The sequence below is a fragment of the Salvelinus fontinalis genome, chromosome 16, assembly GCF_029448725.1.
Source record: "Salvelinus fontinalis isolate EN_2023a chromosome 16, ASM2944872v1, whole genome shotgun sequence".
Lineage (NCBI taxonomy): Eukaryota > Metazoa > Chordata > Actinopteri > Salmoniformes > Salmonidae > Salvelinus > Salvelinus fontinalis.
In genome coordinates, this window is record NC_074680.1 from 47,332,632 (window position 1) to 47,352,988 (window position 20,357).

The 20,357-nt window shown below is 50.0% G+C and overlaps 1 protein-coding gene across 3 annotated transcripts in view; it reads left to right on the plus strand.

Annotated features, from left to right (window-relative positions):
• The window catches only part of zfyve26 (zinc finger, FYVE domain containing 26), a 108,278-nt gene that overhangs the window by 1,801 nt on the left and 86,120 nt on the right, over positions 1 to 20,357 (plus strand). For all 3 annotated transcript variants that reach the window (XM_055865599.1, XM_055865598.1, XM_055865597.1), the window contains exons 2-14: positions 5,354 to 5,662; positions 5,776 to 5,935; positions 6,123 to 6,338; positions 6,438 to 6,753; positions 9,091 to 9,215; positions 9,524 to 9,688; positions 11,345 to 11,433; positions 11,644 to 11,795; positions 13,912 to 14,211; positions 15,258 to 15,920; positions 16,828 to 17,001; positions 18,166 to 18,311; positions 19,849 to 20,095. In XM_055865599.1, the coding sequence (XP_055721574.1) occupies positions 5,472 to 5,662; positions 5,776 to 5,935; positions 6,123 to 6,338; positions 6,438 to 6,753; positions 9,091 to 9,215; positions 9,524 to 9,688; positions 11,345 to 11,433; positions 11,644 to 11,795; positions 13,912 to 14,211; positions 15,258 to 15,920; positions 16,828 to 17,001; positions 18,166 to 18,311; positions 19,849 to 20,095 (2,944 nt within the window). In that variant the 5' untranslated portion in view covers positions 5,354 to 5,471. The remainder of the gene's footprint in view (positions 1 to 5,353; positions 5,663 to 5,775; positions 5,936 to 6,122; positions 6,339 to 6,437; positions 6,754 to 9,090; positions 9,216 to 9,523; positions 9,689 to 11,344; positions 11,434 to 11,643; positions 11,796 to 13,911; positions 14,212 to 15,257; positions 15,921 to 16,827; positions 17,002 to 18,165; positions 18,312 to 19,848; positions 20,096 to 20,357) is intronic.

The following is a 20,357-nucleotide window of genomic DNA, read 5'->3' on the forward strand; positions in this document are numbered from 1 at the left end:
ACTGTCTGTCCATGTGTCACTGTCCATGTCACCTCAAATTATTATTTCGACCTGTGTGCACCTACGTTGTAAACGTTCATTCATAGTCTAGGTTGTAGCAACCTCATGATGGGTACAGAGAACATTCTAGAATCAGGTAGTAGCCTAAACCTTTCACTGTTACATTGAACTGGGTGAATGGAATATGAATGACTGTAACCTAAACCTATCACTGTTACATTGAACTGGGTAAATGGAATATGAATGACAGTAACCTAAACCTATCACTGTTACATTGAACTGGGTGAATGGAATAAATAATGACAGTAACCTAAACCTATCACTGTTACATTGAACTGGGTGAATGGAATATGAATGACAGTAACCTAAACCTATCACTGTTACATTGAACTGGATGAATGGAATAAAGAATGACAGTCATCCAACATGCTGTAATAGAAATAAGGCCATGTACATGAAGAAACAAAATGTATTGTCCTCATCTTAAATGATAGCGACTGCCACTAATCAGGTGTGACCACCATTTACATCCACTTGGTGAGGAGTTGATCAGGCTGTTGATTGTGGAACGTTGTCCCGCTCCTCTCCAATGGCCGTGCCAACTTGCTGGTTATTGGCTGGAACTTGAAAACAAGCTGCCTGTACACATCAATCCAGAGCATCCCAAACATGCTCAACGGGTGACACGTCTGCTGATGGCTGAATGGCACAAAAATGGTCCTCAACATCTTTTTATTAATATCTCTGTGACATCAATAAAATACAATTGTGTTTGTTGTCCGTAGCTTATGCCTGCCCATACCATAACCCCACCGCCACCATGGGGGCACTCTGTTCACAACGTTGACATCAGCAAACCGCTCGCCCACACGACGCCATACACATGGTCTGTGGTTGTGAGGCCGGTTGGACGCACTGATGATCTAAAACGACATTGGGAGGTGGGTTATGGTATATAAATTAACATAACATTCTCTGCCAACAGCTCTGGTGAACATCCCGGCAGTCAGCATGCCAACTGCACGCTTCCTCAAAACTTGAGACATCTGTGGCTTTGTGTTGTGTGACAACTGCATATTTGTGACTGACACGCTCGGTTTGGTCTTATGTAGCAAAATTTGAATTTGTGTTTTTTTCCCCATTGGATAAAAGTAGAGACTCGGAGCTAGAAAATGGTATATCATACACTACAGTTGAGGAACAATGGGGAAAGTCATTCTGCTTTGAAAGTTGGTAAACTTTGAGAAAATGGCCTTTGAATATTCTGGTACACCTACTGGAGAGCTCTTCTTTGTCTAAACCCATTCAGCATCGTTCACATCCTCTTAAGCTTTAGCCCCACCCATCTCTTTAAGGATTCACATGTGATGCCATGTACTAAACAGAGTGAGTACGGTAGTGTATTAAACAACCAAAGATTTCAAGACTAAAGGCTGGTTTATACTATGGGTGTATTTCGTAAATTTAATCTGGAGTGCCAGAGTGCACTCTGGGCATTTGTAAATTCAGAGGGTTTCACTCTCGGAGCATTCAGAGCGTACTCTGGACGCTCTGGCCAAGGAGTAGGGTTCACATGGCTCTCCTGTGGAGTAGGGTTCACATGGCTCCCCTGTGGAGTAGGGTTCACGTGGCTCTCCTGTGGAGTAGGGTTCACGTGGCTCCCCTGTGGAGTAGGGTTCACATGGCTCCCCTGTGGAGTAGGGTTCACGTGGCTCTCCTGTGGAGTAGGGTTCACGTGGCTCTCCTGTGGAGTAGGGTTCACGTGGCTCTCCTGTGGAGTAGGGTTCACGTGGCTCTCCTGTGGAGTAGGGTTCACGTGGCTCTCCTGTGGAGTAGGGTTCACGTGGCTCTCCTGTGGAGTAGGGTTCACGTGGCTCTCCTGTGGAGTAGGGTTCACGTGGCTCTCCTGTGGAGTAGGGTTCACGTGGTTCCCCTGTGGAGTAGGGTTCACGTGGCCCCCCTGTGGAGTAGGGTTCACGTGGCTCCCCTGTGGAGTAGGGTTCACGTGGCTCCCCTGTGGAGTAGGGTTCACGTGGCTCCCCTGTGGAGTAGGGTTCACGTGGCTCCCCTGTGGAGTAGGGTTCACGTGGCTCCCCTGTGGAGTAGGGTTCACATGGCTCCCCTGTGGAGTAGGGTTCACATGGCTCCCCTGTGGAGTAGGGTTCACGTGGCTCCCCTGTGGAGTAGGGTTCACGTGGCTCCCCTGTGGAGTAGGGTTCACGTGGCTCCCCTGTGGAGTAGGGTTCACGTGGCTCCCCTGTGGAGTAGGGTTCACGTGGCTCCCCTGTGGAGTAGGGTTCACGTGGCTCTCCTGTGGAGTAGGGTTCACGTGGCTCTCCTGTGGAGTAGGGTTCACGTGGCTCTCCTGTGGAGTAGGGTTCACGTGGCTCTCCTGTGGAGTAGGGTTCACGTGGCTCTCCTGTGGAGTAGGGTTCACGTGGCTCTCCTGTGGAGTAGGGTTCACGTGGCTCTCCTGTGGAGTAGGGTTCACGTGGCTCTCCTGTGGAGAAGGGTTCACGTGGCTCTCCTGTGGAGTAGGGTTCACGTGGCTCTCCTGTGGAGTAGGGTTCCAATGGCATAGGTCTGTTGACTTTACACATGAACATTTTTGTAGCATTTCTGATGATGCTCGCGTCTCTTTAGCTAAATCTCATTCTGTCTAACTGGGCCAGCAACTCTGTTGCCCAGCAACTCAACAACACAAAGAGCTCACTGCCTGCACCAGCACGTCTGTTGGTTTGCAAGCTGAGGTTAATCATTAAATGCATTAGGGCTGTCCCCGACAAAAAACTATCTTGGTAGACAGAGTCGTCCTGTTCTTTTGACCAATCGTTTGGTTGAAATGTTTAACCTTATTTTTCCATATATAGACAGTGTTTGAATAAAACCAACTACATACAGTGCATTCGGAAAGTATTCAGACCCCTTGACTTTTTCCACATTTTGTTACGTTACAGCCTTATTCTAAAATGTATTAAATAGTTTTTTTACTCATCAATCTACACACAATACTCCATAATGACAAAGCAAAAACAGGTTTTTAGAAATTTTTTGCTTAATGTATACAAGAAAATAAACTGAAATATCACATTTACATAAGTTGTCAGACCTTTTACTCAGTACTTTGTTGATCTTTGGCAGCAATTGGCAGCAATTACAGCCTTGATTCTTCTTGGGTATGACGCTACAAGCTTGGCACACCTGTATTTGGGGAGTTTCTCCCATTATTCTCTGCAGATCCTCTCAAGCTCTGTCAGGTTGGATCGGGAGCGTCACTCACAGCTATTTTCAGGTCTCTCCAGAGATGTTTGATCGGGTTAAAGTCCAGGCTCTGGCTGGGCTATTCAAGGACATTAAGAGACTTTTCCCGAAGCCCCTCCTGCGCTGTCTTGGCTGTGTGCTTAGGGTTGTTGTCCTGTTGGAAGGTGAACCTTTGCCCCAGTCTGAGAACCTGCTTCAGAGAGCTCAGGACTTCATCAAGGATCTCGCTGTACTTTTCTCTGTTCATCTTTCCCCCGATCCTGACTAGTCTCACAGTCCCTGCCACTGAAAAACATCCCCACAGCATGATGCTGCCACCACCATGCTTCACCGTAGGGATGGTGCCAAGTTTCCTCCAGACGTGACGCTTGGTATTCAGGCCAAAGAGTTCAATTTTCAGACCAGAGAATCTTGTTTTTCATGGTCTGAGAGTCTTTCGGGGCCTTTTGGCAAACTCCAAGTGGGCTGTCATGTGCCTTTTACTGAGGAGTGGTTTCCGTCAGGCCACTCTACCATAAAGGCCTGATTGGTGGAGTGATGTAGAGATGGTTGTCCTTCTGGAATATTCTCCCATCTCCACAGAGGAACTCTGGAGCTCTGTCAGAGTGAGCATTGGGTTCTTGGTGACCTCCATGAGCAAGGACCTTCTCCCTCAATTGCTCAGTTTGGCCGGGCGGCCAGCTCTAGGAAGAGTCTTGGTGGTTACAAACTTCTTCCATTTAAGAATGATGGAGGCCACTGTGTTCTTGGGGACCTTCAATGCTGAAGAAATGTCTTGGTACCCTTCCCCAGATCTGTGCCTTGACACAATCCTGTCTCTGAGCTCTATGGACAATTCCTTCGACCTCATGGCTTGGTTTTTGCTCTGACATGTACTGTCAACTGTGGGACCTTATATAGACAGGTGTGTGCCTTTTCCAAATCATGTCTAATCAATTGAATTTACCACAGGTGGACTCCAAGTTGTAGAAACATCTCAAGGAGGATCAATGGAAACAGGATGCACCTGAGCTCAATTTCAAGTCTCATAGCAAAGGGTCTGAATGCTTATGTAAATAAGTTATTTTTGTTTTACAATTTTAATACTTTTTGCAAAAATGTTTAAAAACATGTTTTCACTTTGTCATTATGGAGTATTGTGTGTAGTTTGATGAGGAAAAATAATAATTTTAATAAATTTTAGATTAAGCCTGTAACATAACAAAATGTGGAAAAAGTCCAGGGGTCTGAATACTTTCTGAATTCACTGTGTGTTTAGATATAAGCCTATTGTAAATGTGTATTATTCTAGCGTCACCATCTTTATTGCAAAAATAAATACAAAATACACATCTTTGAGCTAAATGTTAATTTGACAGAGCTAATGAACTGTCCATTGATCCGCACAGCAATTGATCAAACAGGACCATGTTTGTAAAACAAGCTTATGTCAATATTACACAGGTAAGCTAACAGTTACACCAACCAGGAATTGTGTCAACAATTCCTCTAAGAGTATAAATTAGGCTGGTTTGAATCCTAAGAAACCTGCCTACGTATTGTTCAGAGAACAATAGACCAACATAGCTACTGTAGTGCTGGAAAACCTTGGTAGAGCATGGGTGGAGCAGGTATCGTGACCAATTCCTTCAGACCAATGCCTACTGCTCACTTAAAACACCGTGTTTTGTTGTTTTTAATAGGGAATAGGGTACCGGTCAAATGTAGAGCACTATGTAGTGAATAGGGTAACCGTTCAAATGTAGCACAAAAGTCTGCACTAGATAGGGAGTAGATTGCCATTGGGGATACAGCCCTACTCTTCCTTATCATTCATGTTACAGTTTGGGATGGCCCTTTTTTTTTTTTATCATAATAATCCTATGGTCCTCTAGCAGAATGCTCAACTCTCTTTATATAAGAGAACAGAGTTGAGCGTTTCTCAGCTAGTTGGTCCTCTGTGCCTAGAACCTGCAACACCAAGGGTCCTGGGTTCAATTCCCGCTGGTGCCAGCCAAATGGAAAAATGTATGCACGGATGACTGTAAGTCGTTTTTTTGATAAAAGCATCTCTTAGATGTTAACTGATTTATAATCCTGTATTTTCACCCAGCTCCTGGTTATTACTCCTCCACTGCCATGTCGTGAAAGACGGGGAGGGTGTGAACCCTTGACCCCGAGGCGACCAGACTGTGATTTAAACCAGAGGAGGAGGAGACAGACAGACAGACATGCACCCGTACGGCTGTGAGGCAGAGACATCTCTTCAGGAGCTGTTTGATTTCTTCACTCGGTGTCTGCAGAATGGCGAGTGGGAGCTGGCTGAAGCCTGCGTGCCTCAGCTGTGTGACGCTGGAGGAGAGGTGTCACAACGGCTACGCGACATCATCAAGGCCATCATCACCTACCCTTACCTGCTAGAGTGAGTTAGGCTGCTTACCTGGAGGGGGGGGGGGTGGGGGAGAAATTATGGTACATTATTATTGATTAGCCAATATAAATTGCTTATATAATTATATTTTGTGTGTATTGTAGATGGGAGAGTGTGGGCAGCCCTCACAAACTGGCCTGGCTTTGGCTTCAAGTCCTGGAGAAATGGACCAAAGAAGAGGTTTCTGTTTCAGTCAGGAGAGAACTAGAGTTCCTACTGCTTCTAGAGGAGCTGGGAGACGAGGTGCCAGAGACCACGCTCAAGGTTTATACTTCTGATTTTCTTAAAAATAGACAAGGACAACATTTCATATAGAGAGACCATAAAGTTAACTTCAACAATTACCGCTATTGATACAGAACCATAAGGTTAGTCTCAAGTTAATATTTTAGAGTAATTGGGAGGTGGGGGGGGGGGAAAGTTATTAGACAAATGTTGTTCTCGTCCCCAGGAGCTCCACCAGGCCTTCCTGACCACCCAATCGGAGGAGAGAAAGGAACCAGGGGTTCCAAGGGTATCACCAGGGACGGGCGATGCTCAGAGTCCAGGGATAGAGACCTGTCTCGAAGCCTTGTTGGACCAGAAGAGACCCAGAGTGGCCCAGGCTCTGGTTAGCTTCCTGGAGGACCACCCCAGGAGTGTTAAAACAGGGAACCACATCCTACAGGTAGCTTTTAATTGAAATTGTTTTACACCCATGCCCCCCCCCCCCCCCCCGCCCCTCCCTCCCGGGTTTATATCAAATCTATTATTACTTCTATTAAAGGACACATTCATCAGATACCTGATGGAGAGAGTGGAGCATCATGGTCCAGGCCCAGAGAAGATGGAGGGCTGGGCGGAGGAGATGTGTGTGGTCCTAGCCCTGATGCCCCTGAGGTCGGAGCGAGGTGGAGGAGGCGGGAGCCAGCTGGAGGCCCTGTGTGAGGCCCTGTGGAGGGCCAGAGACGGGCCCCTGAGAGAGGAGAGGGTTCTGAGCTCCCTGCTACGGCCCCACTGCCACACCTTGCTCTCCCACTACTGCTCCACAGCCCTCAGGCTGCACAGAGACCGACTACTGAGAGAGACTCCCAGCACCCAGGGTGAGGATGGACTTTTACTTCCTTAACTTTACCTGAAACCTAAAAGGGGTTATCTGAAGTTCAAACGACAAGTGATCAACACACCATGTGGCAGAAGTAACCACTCTCAAATTCATAGACAAAGCTATAGACACGAGGACTGACCATCCATGAGATCAACAGTATAGTTACGACCATGTTTTGAAACTATAATGTGTTTCTTTACAATTGCGTTGTTTACAAACAGTGGATCGAAAAAAAACTAACTTTATTGTCTCCCACGATGAAATCAGGGAGGATACTGTACATCGATCTCCGTCCGTCCGTCCGTTCGTTAGTCACACACGATATCTCAGCTACGGCACTAGCCCCGTTTTTTTTTGTTTTTGTTTTTGACTAAACTTGGGTGAAAGACGCGTCTTTCCGTAGGTATCCGGGCATTTACAAAATTATACCGATTTGGCCTTAGGCGGGAGCTATATTAATAAACTGAAACGTGTGAGGCACATCAGAGAGGATGAGGAGAAGAGAGAGGGATAACTTGGCCCAAAATCTGGCTTGTCCAGCAGGTGATGTTTGTTGTTTGTTGTTTTTGCTCACCAGGAGTTTATGTTCGGAGGTCAATGACAGATTGTTGATTTCGGTTAATAAAAAATGTATATAGGTTAATTTACTCTAATGGAAGTTTAATCGTGTTTAGGTTGTTACGAGTGTACTGATAAATAGGTCACGTGACGCCCCCCGGCAACTTTGAGGAGAAAAAAAACACTTTTTATATCTGAGTTGTACCTGTTGTTCACACGCATGTCTGCCCTCTCATTGGCTAGAATGGTCCCACATGATCTTGCCTCCTGACTGCCTTCTCGTCTGAGTACCGGTCTATTTAGCTGGCATTCATCTCCTTCTAACTCCTTGCCGTTTACCAAAGAGTCTTTTGGAACGTGACATGGACTGCGGTTAATACTCCCAACAAAGACACTCCCTCGTCCACTTACCCTCGTGTTGTGCCCTTGGGGGGGGGGAATCCCCGCGGCCTTGTCATCGGTCCACATGATTAGCCAAGCAAGGGAAGTTTGCAACGTAAGCCCCCTCAAGCCTTTGTTTTTTTTAATGGAGTTTGTCGAGTGTACAATTATGTTCACTTTCGGTGCCTGAAACGTCCCATAATTCAATCTGCTAAGAAAAGTCAGCCAAATCGTAAAACCTCAACATCAAAATGGAGTCAACATACGAATGTAATAAAGTTAGAATGACGGCACAAACACGTCTCGTAAAAAGTAATGATGTTTTTGTTTGGTTATCTTTTGGAAATTGTAGAAATATAAATATATACTGTAGGAGAGGAGGAAGACTTGTTATGATGTGTTTCTATGCAATGTTGACAGTACAGCTGCTGTTAACGCTATATACTGTATATATATATATATATATACACTGTATATTGACCCTATATGCTGTATATTGACCCCATATGCTGTTTATTGACCCTATATGCTGTGTATTGATCCCATATGCTGTATATTGACCCCATATGATGTGTATTGACCCCATATGATGTGTATTGACCCCATATGCTGTGTATTGACCCCATATGATGTGTATTGACCCCGTATGCTGTGTATTGACCCCCTATGATGTGTATTGACCCCGTATGCTGTGTATTGACCCCATATGCTGTCTATTGGCCCCATATGCTGTCTATTGATCCTATATGCTGTATATTGACCCCATATACTGTGTATTGACCCCATATGCTGTGTATTGACCCCACATGATGTGTATTGACCCCATATGCTGTGTATTGACCCCCTATGCTGTGTATTGATGCCATATGCTGTGTATTGATGCCATATGCTGTGTTTTGAGCCCCTATACTGTGTATTGACCCCATATGCTGTGTATTGACCCCCTATGCTGTGTATTGATGCCATATGCTGTGTATTGACCCCCTATGCTGTGTATTGAGCCCCTATACTGTGTATTGACCCCACATGTGTATTGACCCCCTATGCTGTGTATTGAGCCCCTATACTGTGTATTGACCCCCTATACTGTGTATTGACCCCACATGCTGTATATGGCCAATCCTCTGGCCTAGTTGTTGAGACGCCCCTACCCGAGGGAAGAACAAAGCACAACCATGGTTTTTGCCATATCTCTACGGTCTCCCATTTATTTTTTATGAAATCGATGGTTGTGTCAAAATATTTTGACCAAACAATTTGCGCGCGGTTAAAACGTGGTTGTGTATTGTTGTACCTCGAGTATCAACAACGTGGAGGTCATGCCACCACTAGTCTTCTTTCTCTTAACCCTTTTTTTCCCCCCGACCTTTTTCCCCTCCTCCCTTCATCCCAGTGGATCTTCCTGAAACGGAGAAGTTACTGCTGGGCTTGTGTTGTCACGGGGACCGGCCTTCCGTCTGGAAAACCATTTACTTTGAGTGTCTTAGCAGCGGCAAGCACTTCCTTGAACAGGTCCTGGTGAGTGTAATAGTGTGTAACATCAACACAGGTCCTGGTGAGTGTAATAGTGTGTAACATCAACACAGGTCCTGGTGAGTGTAATAGTGTGTAACATCTATTGGCATCCTGATATCAACAGGTACTATATGAGATGAGTTCCTTTGCATATAAGGTACCTTTTCTGTTTTTGCCTTGTATCTTAAATGGCACAGTATTCCCTATATAGTGCACTCGGGCTCTGGTCAAATGTTGTGTACTGTATAGGGATTAGGGTGTCATTTTGTGACACGCACTCGGTCATAACCCTACTTTTCTCCATTCCTCAGGTGACTGCTCTGGACCTGGTGAAGAGGGAGGAGTTCTGTAGGCTAGAGGACCTGCTGAAGGGGGAGTTCCAGCCTCTGTCTCGCCTCCTGCTCCTCCTGGGGTGGACCCAGTGCCAAAGCCTGCTCTCAGCTCAGACCCTGCTACGCCTCTTACACCATGACCAGGTTAGGCCTCCTACCCCACGACCAGGTTAGGCCTCTTACCCCACGGCCAGGTTAGGCCTCCTACACCACGACCAGGTTAGGGCCCCTACCCCACGGCCAGATTAGGCCTCCTACCCCACGGCCAGGTTAGGCCTCCTACCCCACGGCCAGGTTAGGCCTCCTACCCCACGGCCAGGTTAGGCCTCCTACCCCACGACCAGGTTAGGCCTCCTACCCCACGACCAGGTTAGGCCTCCTACCCCACGACCAGGTTAGGCCTCCTACCCCACGGCAAGGTTAGGCCCCCTACCCCACGGCCAGGTTAGGCCCCCTACCCCACGACCAGGTTAGGCCCCCTACCCCACGACCAGGTTAGGCCCCCTACCCCACGACCAGGTTAGGCCCCTTACCCCACGACCAGGTTAGGCCCCCTACCCCACGACCAGGTTAGGCCCCCTACCCCACGACCAGGTTAGGCCCCCTACCCCACGACCAGGTTAGGCCCCCTACCCCACGACCAGGTTAGGCCCCCTACCCCACGACCAGGTTAGGCCCCCTACCCCACGACCAGGTTAGGCCCCCTACCCCACGACCAGGTTAGGCCTCGTACCCCACGACCAGGTTAGGCCTCGTACCCCACGACCAGGTTAGGCCTCGTACCCCACGACCAGGTTAGGCCTCGTACCCCACGACCAGGTTAGGCCTCGTACCCCACGACCAGGTTAGGCCTCCTACCCCACGACCAGGTTAGGCCCTCAGCTCAGACCCTGCTACGCCTCCTACCCCACGACCAGGTTAGGCCTCGTACCCCACGACCAGGTTAGGCCTCGTACCCCACGACCAGGTTAGGCCTCCTACTCCACGACCAGGTTAGGCCTCCTGCCCCACGACCAGGTTAGGCCTCCTGCCCCACGACCAGGTTAGGCCTCCTGCCCCACGAACAGCTTAGGCCTCCTGCCCCACGAACAGGTTAGGCCCCTTACCCCACGACCAGGTTAGGCCCCTTACCCCACGACCAGGTTAGACCCCCTACCCCACGAACAGGTTAGGCCCCTTACCCCACGACCAGGTTAGGCCCCCTACCCCACGACCAGGTTAGGCCCCCTACCCCACGACCAGGTTAGGCCCCTTACCCCACGACCAGGTTAGGCCCCTTACCCCACGACCAGGTTAGGCCCCTTACCCCACGACCAGGTTAGGCCCCTTACCCCACGACCAGGTTAGGCCCCCTTACCCCACGACCAGGTTAGGCCCCCTTACCCCACGACCAGGTTAGGCCCCCTTACCCCACGACCAGGTTAGGCCCTCTTACCCCACGACCAGGTTAGGCCCCCTTACCCCACGACCAGGTTAGGCCCCCTTACCCCACGACCAGGTTAGGCCCCCTTACCCCACGACCAGGTTAGGCCCCCTTACCCCACGACCAGGTTAGGCCCCCTTACCCCACGACCAGGTTAGGCCCCCTTACCCCACGACCAGGTTAGGCCCCCTTACCCCACGACCAGGTTAGGCCCCCTTACCCCACGGCCAGGTTAGGCCCCCTTACCCCACGGCCAGGTTAGGGTACCATAGTCTGTTCCTGTTTCAGTCCGTTTTCTTCCGTTTGGTACCCAATGAACACAACCCAGACTGCCCCATATGTCTATAACATGATCCTCCTGCCTGTCCTGTTCTCAGGCGCTGGCCAACGACTCTGTTCTGAGAGAGTTTGCCAACGGTCTGTCTTCTCAGTTGAGAGTGTTGGAGTGGTGTGTTGAGAACAACCCGTGAGTATAGCAGTAGTTTTCTATAGTTCATATTAAAACACGATTCGTTTGCTTGTACTTGAGGTGGGCATGTGTATAACGTAGGATTCATATCTATTTTATAAATGTGCCATCTTCTCTTTGTGTGTGTGTGTGTGTGTGTGTGTGTGTGTGTGTGTGTGTGTGTGTGTGTGTGTGTGTGTGTGTGTGTGTGTGTGTGTGTGTGAGTAGAGGGATCCCCAAGGAGGCGTTGCTTGGCCAGCTGCACACACTGGACAGTCACTCAGCCCTGTACGTCCTTCACTGTCTCACCCCTCTGGCCCAGAATGAGGAACACATGGTACTGGACCTGCTGAATACACAGCCCAAACCCACCGGGGCAGGTCAGTGTTACACGCAGTCTTTCTTGTTCTCTCTCTCTCTCTGTCTCTCTCTCTCTCTCTCTCTCTCCCTCTCTCTCTCTCTCTCTCTCTGTCTCTCTCTCTCTGTCTCTCTCTCTCTGTCTCTCTCTCTCTCTCTCTCTCTCTCTCTGTCTGTCTGTCTCTCTCTCTCTCTCTCTCTCTCTCTCTCTCTCTCTCTCTCTCTGTCTCTCTCTCTCTCTCTCTCTCTCTCTCTCTCTCTCTCTCTCTCTCTCTCTCTCTCTCTCTCTCTCTCTCTCTCTCTCTGTCTCTGTCTCTGTCTCTGTCTCTGTCTCTGTCTCTGTCTCTGTCTCTGTCTCTGTCTCTGTCTCTGTCTCTCTCTCTGTCTCTCTCTCTGTCTCTCTCAGACATGTCTCTCTCAGACATGTGACATCGACCCTCCCGGGTGGGGCAGTGGTCTAGGGCACTGCATCGCAGTGCTAGCTGCGCCACCAGAGTCTCTGGGTTCGTGCCCAGGCTGGGCTGGGTTCGCAGCCAGGCTCTGTCGCAGCCGGCCGCAACCGGGAGGTCCGTGGGGCGACGCACAATTGGCATAGCGTCGTCCGGGTTAGGGAGGGTTTGGCCGGTAGGGATATCCTTGTCTCAGTATGTAAAAATGTAATGAAATGTAAAATGTAATAAAATGTATGCACTCTACTGTAAGTCGCTCTGGATAAGAGCGTCTGCTAAATGACTAAAATGTAAATGTAAAATGTGACTATCAGAAATGGAATAATGTGTCCCTGTCCCTCAAAATCAAAAGTAACAGTCAGTATCTGGTGTGGCCACCAGCTGCATTAAGTACTGCAGTACATCTCCTCCTCATGAACTGCACCAGATTTGACAGTTCTTGCTGTGAGATGTTACCCCACTCTTCCACCAAGGCACCTGCAAGTTCCCGGACATTTCTGGGGGGAATGGCCCAAGCCCTCACTCTCCAATCCAACAGGTCCCAGACGTGCTCAATGGGATTGAGATCCGGGCTCCTCGCTGGCCATGGCAGAACACGGACATTCCTGTCTTGCAGGAAATCACACACAGAACGAGCAGTACGTCTGGTGGCATTGTCCTGCTGGAGGGTCATGTCAGGATGAGCCTGCAGGAAGGGTACCACATGAGGGAGGAGGATGTCTTCCCTGTAACGCACAGCGTTGGGACTGCCTGTAATGACAACAAGCTCAGTCCGATGATGCTGTGACACAGCGCCCCCTGACCATGACGGACCCTCCACCTCCAAATCGATCCCGCTCCAGAGTACAGGCCGCGGTGTAACGCTCATTCCTTCTACGATAAACGCGAATCCGACCATCACCCCTGGTGAGACAAAACCGTGACTCGTCAGTGAAGAGTACTTTTTTGCCAGTCCTGTCTGGGCCAGCGACGGTGGGTTTGTGCCCATAGGCGACGTTGTTGCCGGTGAGGACCTGCCTTATAACAGGCCTACAAGCCCTCAGTCCAGCCTCTCTCAGCCTATTGCGGACAGTCTGAGCACTGATGGAGGGATTGTGCGTTCCTGGTGTAACTCGGGCAGTTGTTGTTGCCATCCTGTACCTGTCCCGCAGGTGTGATGTTCGGATGTACCGATCCTGTGGAGGTGTTGTTACACGTGGTCTGCCACTGCGAGGACGATCAGCTATCCGTCCTGTCTCCCTGTAGCGCTGTCTTAGGCGTCTCACAGTACGGACATTGCAATTTATTGCCCTGGCCACATCTGCAGTCCTCATGTCTCCTTGCAGCATGCCTTAGGCACGTTCACGCAGATGAGCAGGGACCCTGGGCATCTTTCTTTTGGTGTTTTTCAGAGTCAGTAGAAAGGCCTCTTTAGTGTCCTAAATTTTCATAACTGTGACCTTAATTGCCTACCGTCTGTAAGCTGTTAGTGTGTTCATGACCGTTCCACTGGTGCATATTCATTAATTGTTTATGGTTCATTGAACAAGCATAGGAAACAGTGTTTAAACCCTTTACAATGAAGATCTGTGAAGTTATTTGGATTTTTACGAATTATCTTTGAAAAGACAGGCTCCTGAAAAAGGGACATTTCTTTTTTTGCTGAGTTTTATATATAAACATCTCCTTTTTCTCTCTTTCTCCAATGTAGATGAGTTCGGTGGGGTGGTAGACGGTCCTATGGTCCAGAGGAACCTGGTTCTGTACAGGGGGTTCTGCGCTATGAAGTACGCCCTGTACGCCATGTGTATCACCGCTCACAAGTACAGTGGCTGCTCCGACTGTGGCACCACGCAGTGCACGCACCAGGCCACACCTGAGCACCAGGCCACACCTGAGCACCAGGCCACTCCTGAGCACCAGGCCACACCTGAGCACCAGGCCACACCTGAGCACCAGGCCACACCTGATGCTGAGAAGGACCAGAGCCAAGCCTCAACCCAGCTCCAAGGTACTTTACTGCAGTCAAGCATCAACCCCCCCTCCAAGGTACTTTACTGCAGTCAAGCCTCAACCCCCCCCTCCAAGGTACTTTACTGCAGTCAAGCCTCAACCCCCCCCCCCCCCTCCAAGGTACTTTACTGCAGTCAAGCCTCAATGTCCCCCCCCCCCCCCCCCAGGTACTTTACTGCAGTCAAGCCTCAACCCCCCCCCCCTAGGTACTTTACTGCAGTAAACCCCCCCCCCCCCCCCAGGTACTTTACTGCAGTCAAGCCTCAACCCCCCCCCCCAGGTACTTTACTGCAGTGAAGTCTGTCTCAGGTTCTGCTGTGGTGCAGTGGTTTCACAGCCTTTCCTCTGCAGGGAACCAGGTTTTCCTGTGGTTAGCCTTCTCAATGGCAAGGCTGTGCTCACTGTGTCTGTACTTTGTCAAGGTTTTAAGGTTTCCGATCAGTAACAATAGTTTGTAGTGTCCGTTTAGGGGCCGATGGCACTGCATGTTGCTTTGTGTTTCATAATAGGTCATGTTGTATTGTTTTGACTGTGTTGTAATTTGGTTTATTCTGATTGGATTTTCTGTCTCTCTCTCTCTCTCTCTCTCTCTCTCTCTCTCTGTTTCTCTCTCTCTCTCTCTCTCTCTCTCTGTTTCTCTCTCCGTCTCTCTCTCTGTTTCTCTCTCTCTCTTTCTCCCTCTCTCTCTCTCTCTGTTTCTCTCTCCCTCTCTCTCTCTCTCTCTCTCTCTCTCTGTTTCTCTCTCCGTCTCTCTCTCTCTCTCTCTCTCTCTCTCTCTCTCTCTCTCTCTCTCTGTTTCTCTCTCCGTCTCTCTCTCTCTCTCTCTTTCTCTCTTTCTCTCTCTTTCTCTCCTTTCTCTCTTTCTCTCTTTCTCTCTCTCTCTGTTTCTCTTTCTCTTTCTCTCTCTCTGTTTCTCTCTCTCTGTTTCTCTTTCTCTCTCTCTCTCTCTCTGTTTCTCTCTGTTTCTCTCTCTCTCTCTCTGTTTCTCTCTCTCTCTCCCTCTCTCTCTCTCTCGTGTGTTTCTCTCTCTCTCCCCGTCTCTAGACTGTCCTCCCCTATTCCAGCTCTACCTGTCTGAGTGTCAGATCTACCTGGAGGCAGTACCTGCTATGTTCCGCCTGGAACTACTGGAGAACATCTTCTCCCTGCTCTTCCTGTCCAACGCTGATTTTACCCTCCACAACCATCAGGGGGAGACGACGAGCACAGGCCAGACAGAACACGCCGAAGAGAAAGAAGGGAAGAGAAGAAAAGGACAACAGGAAGGGAAAAAGAGAGGAGACGGACGGGAGGAGAACGAAAGCTCAAGCAAAACCGAAGTAGGTGGAAGAGGAGAAGCGGATCAAAGCAAAATGACAAGAGAGAATCACCACCAACCCCTCAACTTCCCCTTCTCAGCGTCCCAACGGAGTCACCTTGATCTGGGCCACTTGACGGCAGGCTGCAGGGGCTTCCTAGTGGACCTCGGAGCCATGCAGGGGTTCCTGCGGCTGCTGAGAGAGAGTCTGGAAGGGGTGGTGGTAGTGGGTCAACGGTCGGGGCAGGAGGAGGGCAGGGCTCTGGCGGGGGAGGCAGAGGTGGCAGAGAGTCTGGGCTGCTCTGTGACGGCAGAGACTTTCGGGGCTCGCCTGCAGAGACTGTCCAAGAGGACAGCCGAAGCCCAGTGGAGACTACAGATTATCGCTTCTAACCAGGACAGCGGCAACGGTGAGTTAACAACCAGTAACAGTAACCCTCAACCTTAACCAGACCACTAGCGGAGCAGTGATGTTTATACCAGGCCGCTGTAGTGGGGAGGGAGGTAACAGCTAAGGGAGGAAGCTGGGTTTGGTCAGTGTGTGTGTGTGTGTGCTGAAGTGTGACAGTGTGAATTGTTGACTGTAAATGAGCAGTGTATTCATAGTGTCTGCTGATCTAGGATCAGCTCCCCTTGTCCACAACACTATCCCTATGCTAGATCAGCACTCCTCTGAGATTATCTGTGAATATGGACCAGTGAGTCTAATATATTTCCTCTACTACCTCCCCAGTCTCAGACCCCCCCCACCCAGCTCCAGGTCTAACTGTTACCTCTACTACCTCCCCAGTCTCTGACCCCCCCCCACCCAGCTCCAGGTCTAACTGTTACCTCTACTACCTCCCCAGTCTCTGACCCCCCCCCACCCAGCTCCAGGTCTAACTGTTACCTCTACTACCTCCCCAGTCTCTGACCCCCCCCCACCCAGCTCCAGGTCTAACTGTTACCTCTACTACCTCCCCAGTCTCTGACCCCCCCCCCACCCAGCTCCAGGTCTAACTGTTACCTCTACTACCTCCCCAGTCTCTGACCCCCCCCCCCCCCCCCCCAGCTCCAGGTCTAACTGTTACCTCTACTACCTCCCCAGTCTCTGACCCCCCCCCCCCCCCCAGCTCCAGGTCTAACTGTTACCTCTACTACCTCCCCAGTCTCAGACCCCCCCACCCAGCTCCAGGTCTAACTGTTACCTCTACTACCTCCCCAGTCTCTGACCCCCCCACCCAGCTCCAGGTCTAACTGTTACCTCTACTACCTCCCCAGTCTCAGACCCCCCCCACCCAGCTCCAGGTCTAACTGTTACCTCTACTACCTCCCCAGTCTCTGACCCCCCCACCCAGCTCCAGGTGTCTCCAGCAGCCCGTCCTGCCTCCTGTCTAAAAGGAAGAGCCAGCCGTACTGGGGTCAGGAGGAGGAAAAGGCCTAGACGACAACACTCTGACATACAACCCTCCACAGAGATACACAATGGAGAGGTCAGCGGCAGCCCCTCGGGTAAGCAGCCCCTCAGGTGAAGCAGCCCCTCAGGTGAAGCAGCCCCTCAGGTGAAGCAGCCCCTCGGGTGAAGCAGCCCCTCAGGTGAAGCAGCCCCTCAGGTGAAGCAGCCCCTCAGGTGAAGCAGCCCCTCGGGTAAGCAGCCCCTCAGGTGAAGCAGCCCCTCAGGTGAAGCAGCCCCTCAGGTGAAGCAGCCCCTCAGGTGAAGCAGCCCCTCGGGTAAGCAGCCCCTCAGGTGAAGCAGCCCCTCAGGTGAAGCAGCCCCTCGGGTAAGCAGCCCCTCAGGTGAAGCAGCCCCTCGGGTAAGCAGCCCCTCGGGTAAGCAGCCCCTCGGGTAAGCAGCCCCTCAGGTGAAGCAGCCCCTCGGGTAAGCAGCCCCTCGGGTAAGCAGCCCCTCGGGTAAGCAGCCCATCAGGTGACACAGGAAGCAACATATAAAGCCTTATTTCAGCTAATTCGTTATGGTATTTCCTAATTAACATATCAAAATAGCCTTTTGATTCAGGAGCAATTATGTGCCAAATACCAATAAACCCCTTGTTATATGATAACGTCCCACAGTAAAACGGCTTCGTACTCAGTCTGTGTATGAGTAGTATACACTGAGTGTACAAAACATTAGGAACACCTGTTATTACCATGACAAGACTGACCAGGTGAAAGCTCTGATCCCTTATTGATGCCACCTGTTAAATCCACTTCAGTGTAGATGAAGGGGAGGAGACAGGTTCTATAATATACATCTATTTTTGTTGCCTTGAAACAATTGAGACATGGATTGTGTCTGTGTGCCATTCAGAGGGTGAAAGGGCAAGACAAAAGATTTAAGTGTCTTTTGAACGGGGTTTGGTAGTAGGTGCCATGAACCTGTTTGTGTCAAGAACTGCAACGCTGCTGGGTTTTTCACGCTCAACAGTTTCCTGTGTAGATCAAGAATAGTCCACCACAATAAAGGACATCCAGACAACTTGACACAACTGTGGGAAGCATTGGAGTCAACATGGACCAGCATCCCTGTGGAACGCTTTCGACACCTCGTAGAGTCCATGCCCCGACGAATTGAGGCTGTTCTGAGGGGGCGCAACTCAATATTAGGAAGGTGTTCTTAATGTTTAGTATACTCAGCGTAGTTTCTTCTAGAACTGTTGTTGTCCCCTGTTCCAGATGGAAGTGGAGGAGCCGGGCGGTCGGAGTGGGAGGTGTGTCCCTGTGGAAGTATGGGTAGCTGGGTAGTTCCAGCCATGCTGGCTCCACCTGAGTCCCTGCTCATGGCCTGCATCCGTCGGGGAAACTACATGGAGGCACACCAGGTTAGGACCAAGGGTTACAGGTTAGGACCAAGGGTTACAGGTTAGGACCAAGGGTTACAGGTTAGGACCAAGGGTTACAGGTTAAGACCAAGGGTTACAGGTTAGGACCAAGGGTTACAGGTTAGGACCCAGGGTTACAGGTTAGGACCCAGGGTTACAGGTTTGCAGGTTAGGACCAAGGGTTACAGGGTTAGGTTACGGGTTAGGACCAAGGGTTACAGGATACAGGTTTGGACCAAGGGTTACAGGGTTAGGTTACGGGTTAGGACCGAGGGTTACATGGTTACAGGTTAGGACCAAGGGTTACATGGTTACAGGTTAGGACCAAGGGTTACATGTTTACAGGTTACAGGTTAGGACCAAGGGTTACATGTTTACAGGTTACAGATTAGGACCCAGGGTTACAGGTTACAGGTTAGGACCAAGGGTTACAGGTTAGGACCAAGGGTTACAGGTTAGGACCAAGGTTACAGGGTTACAGGTTAGGACCAAGGGTTACAGGTTACAGGTTAGGACCATGGGTTACAGGTTAGGACCAAGGGTTACAGGTTAGGACCAAGGGTTACAGGTTAGGACCCAGGGTTACAGGTTTGCAGGTTAGGACCAAGGGTTACAGGATACAGGTTTGGACCAAGGGTTACAGGGTTAGGTTACGGGTTAGGACCGAGGGTTACATGGTTACAGGTTACAGGTTAGGACCAAGGGTTACATGGTTACAGGTTAGGACCAAGGGTTACATGGTTACAGGTTAGGACCAAGGGTTACATGTTTACAGGTTACAGGTTAGGACCAAGGGTTACAGGTTACAGGTTAGGACCAATGGTTACATGTTTACAGGTTACAGGTTAGGACCAAGGGTTACATGTTTACAGGTTACAGGTTAGGACCAAGGGTTACATGTTACAGGTTAGGACCAAGGGTTACAGGTTACAGATTAGGACCCAGGGTTACAGGTTAGGACCCAGGGTTACAGGTTACAGGTTAGGACCAAGGGTTACAGGTTAGGACCAAGGGTTACAGGGTTACAGGTTACAGGTTAGGACCAAGGGTTACAGGTTACAGGTTAGGACCATGGGTTACAGGTTAGGACCATGGGTTACAGGTTAGGACCAAGGGTTACAGGTTAGGACCAAGGGTTACAGGGTTACAGGTTAGGACCAAGGGTTACAGCTGCTACCAATTCATTCACTCCCCCCTTTCCTCTTGGCCCGATTCCTTCAATATTTGCAGATCTTTAAGTCGTCTGCGATATTGGTGAAAGCTTTACAAAGTACACCTCTTATACCTGTTTTAGACCAGATCTGCAGGTGTTGACGGGTCGGAGCCACGAGGTCTAGGGAGTGAGTTAGGATTGGCTGCTGGGTTGGGTAGCATTTAGTGTTGTGATATTGTGTGACGTGGTTTACGTCTATGGTTGGTCCCATCCTGGTCCTCCTATCTGTCTGTCTAGGTGTCTCTGACCTTTCAACCTCTGTCTAGGTGTCTCTGACCTTTTGACCTCTGTCTAGGTGTCTCTGACCTTTTGACCTCTGTCTAGGTGTCTCTGATGTTTGGCCTGGAGGGGTCATGGTGCTTCGGGGAGCTGGTCTTCATGGAGCGTTACCGGGAAGTCCTGGAGGAGCTGGGTCGCGTGGAGCAGAAGATGGAGACCCACTCCTTATCTTCATCCTCCTCTTCCTCAGAGGGCCTGGGAGCGACGGCCGTGGCGCCCGCCCCGGGGCGTAGTCGGCTGGGAAGTAGTGGGCGCTCCACTCTGCAGGCCATCGGGAGTGCAGCTGCTGCCGGTACGTTTGACGTGTTTGTCATTTAGCAGACACTCTTCTCCAGAGAGACTTAACGGTCAGGGCAGAGAAACAATCAAGTACGATTGAAGCAAAAACAATTCCATACGATCACAATAAAATGTTCCCAGAACCGGACGTTCCTGTGTATCTGTTGTCTCCCACATCACATCTCACCTGTCTAACACAAGACTGCTTGGTTCTCATTGATAGGACGGTTATTTAGTTACTTTGTGAAGGTCCTCTTTATCATGTGTGATAACTG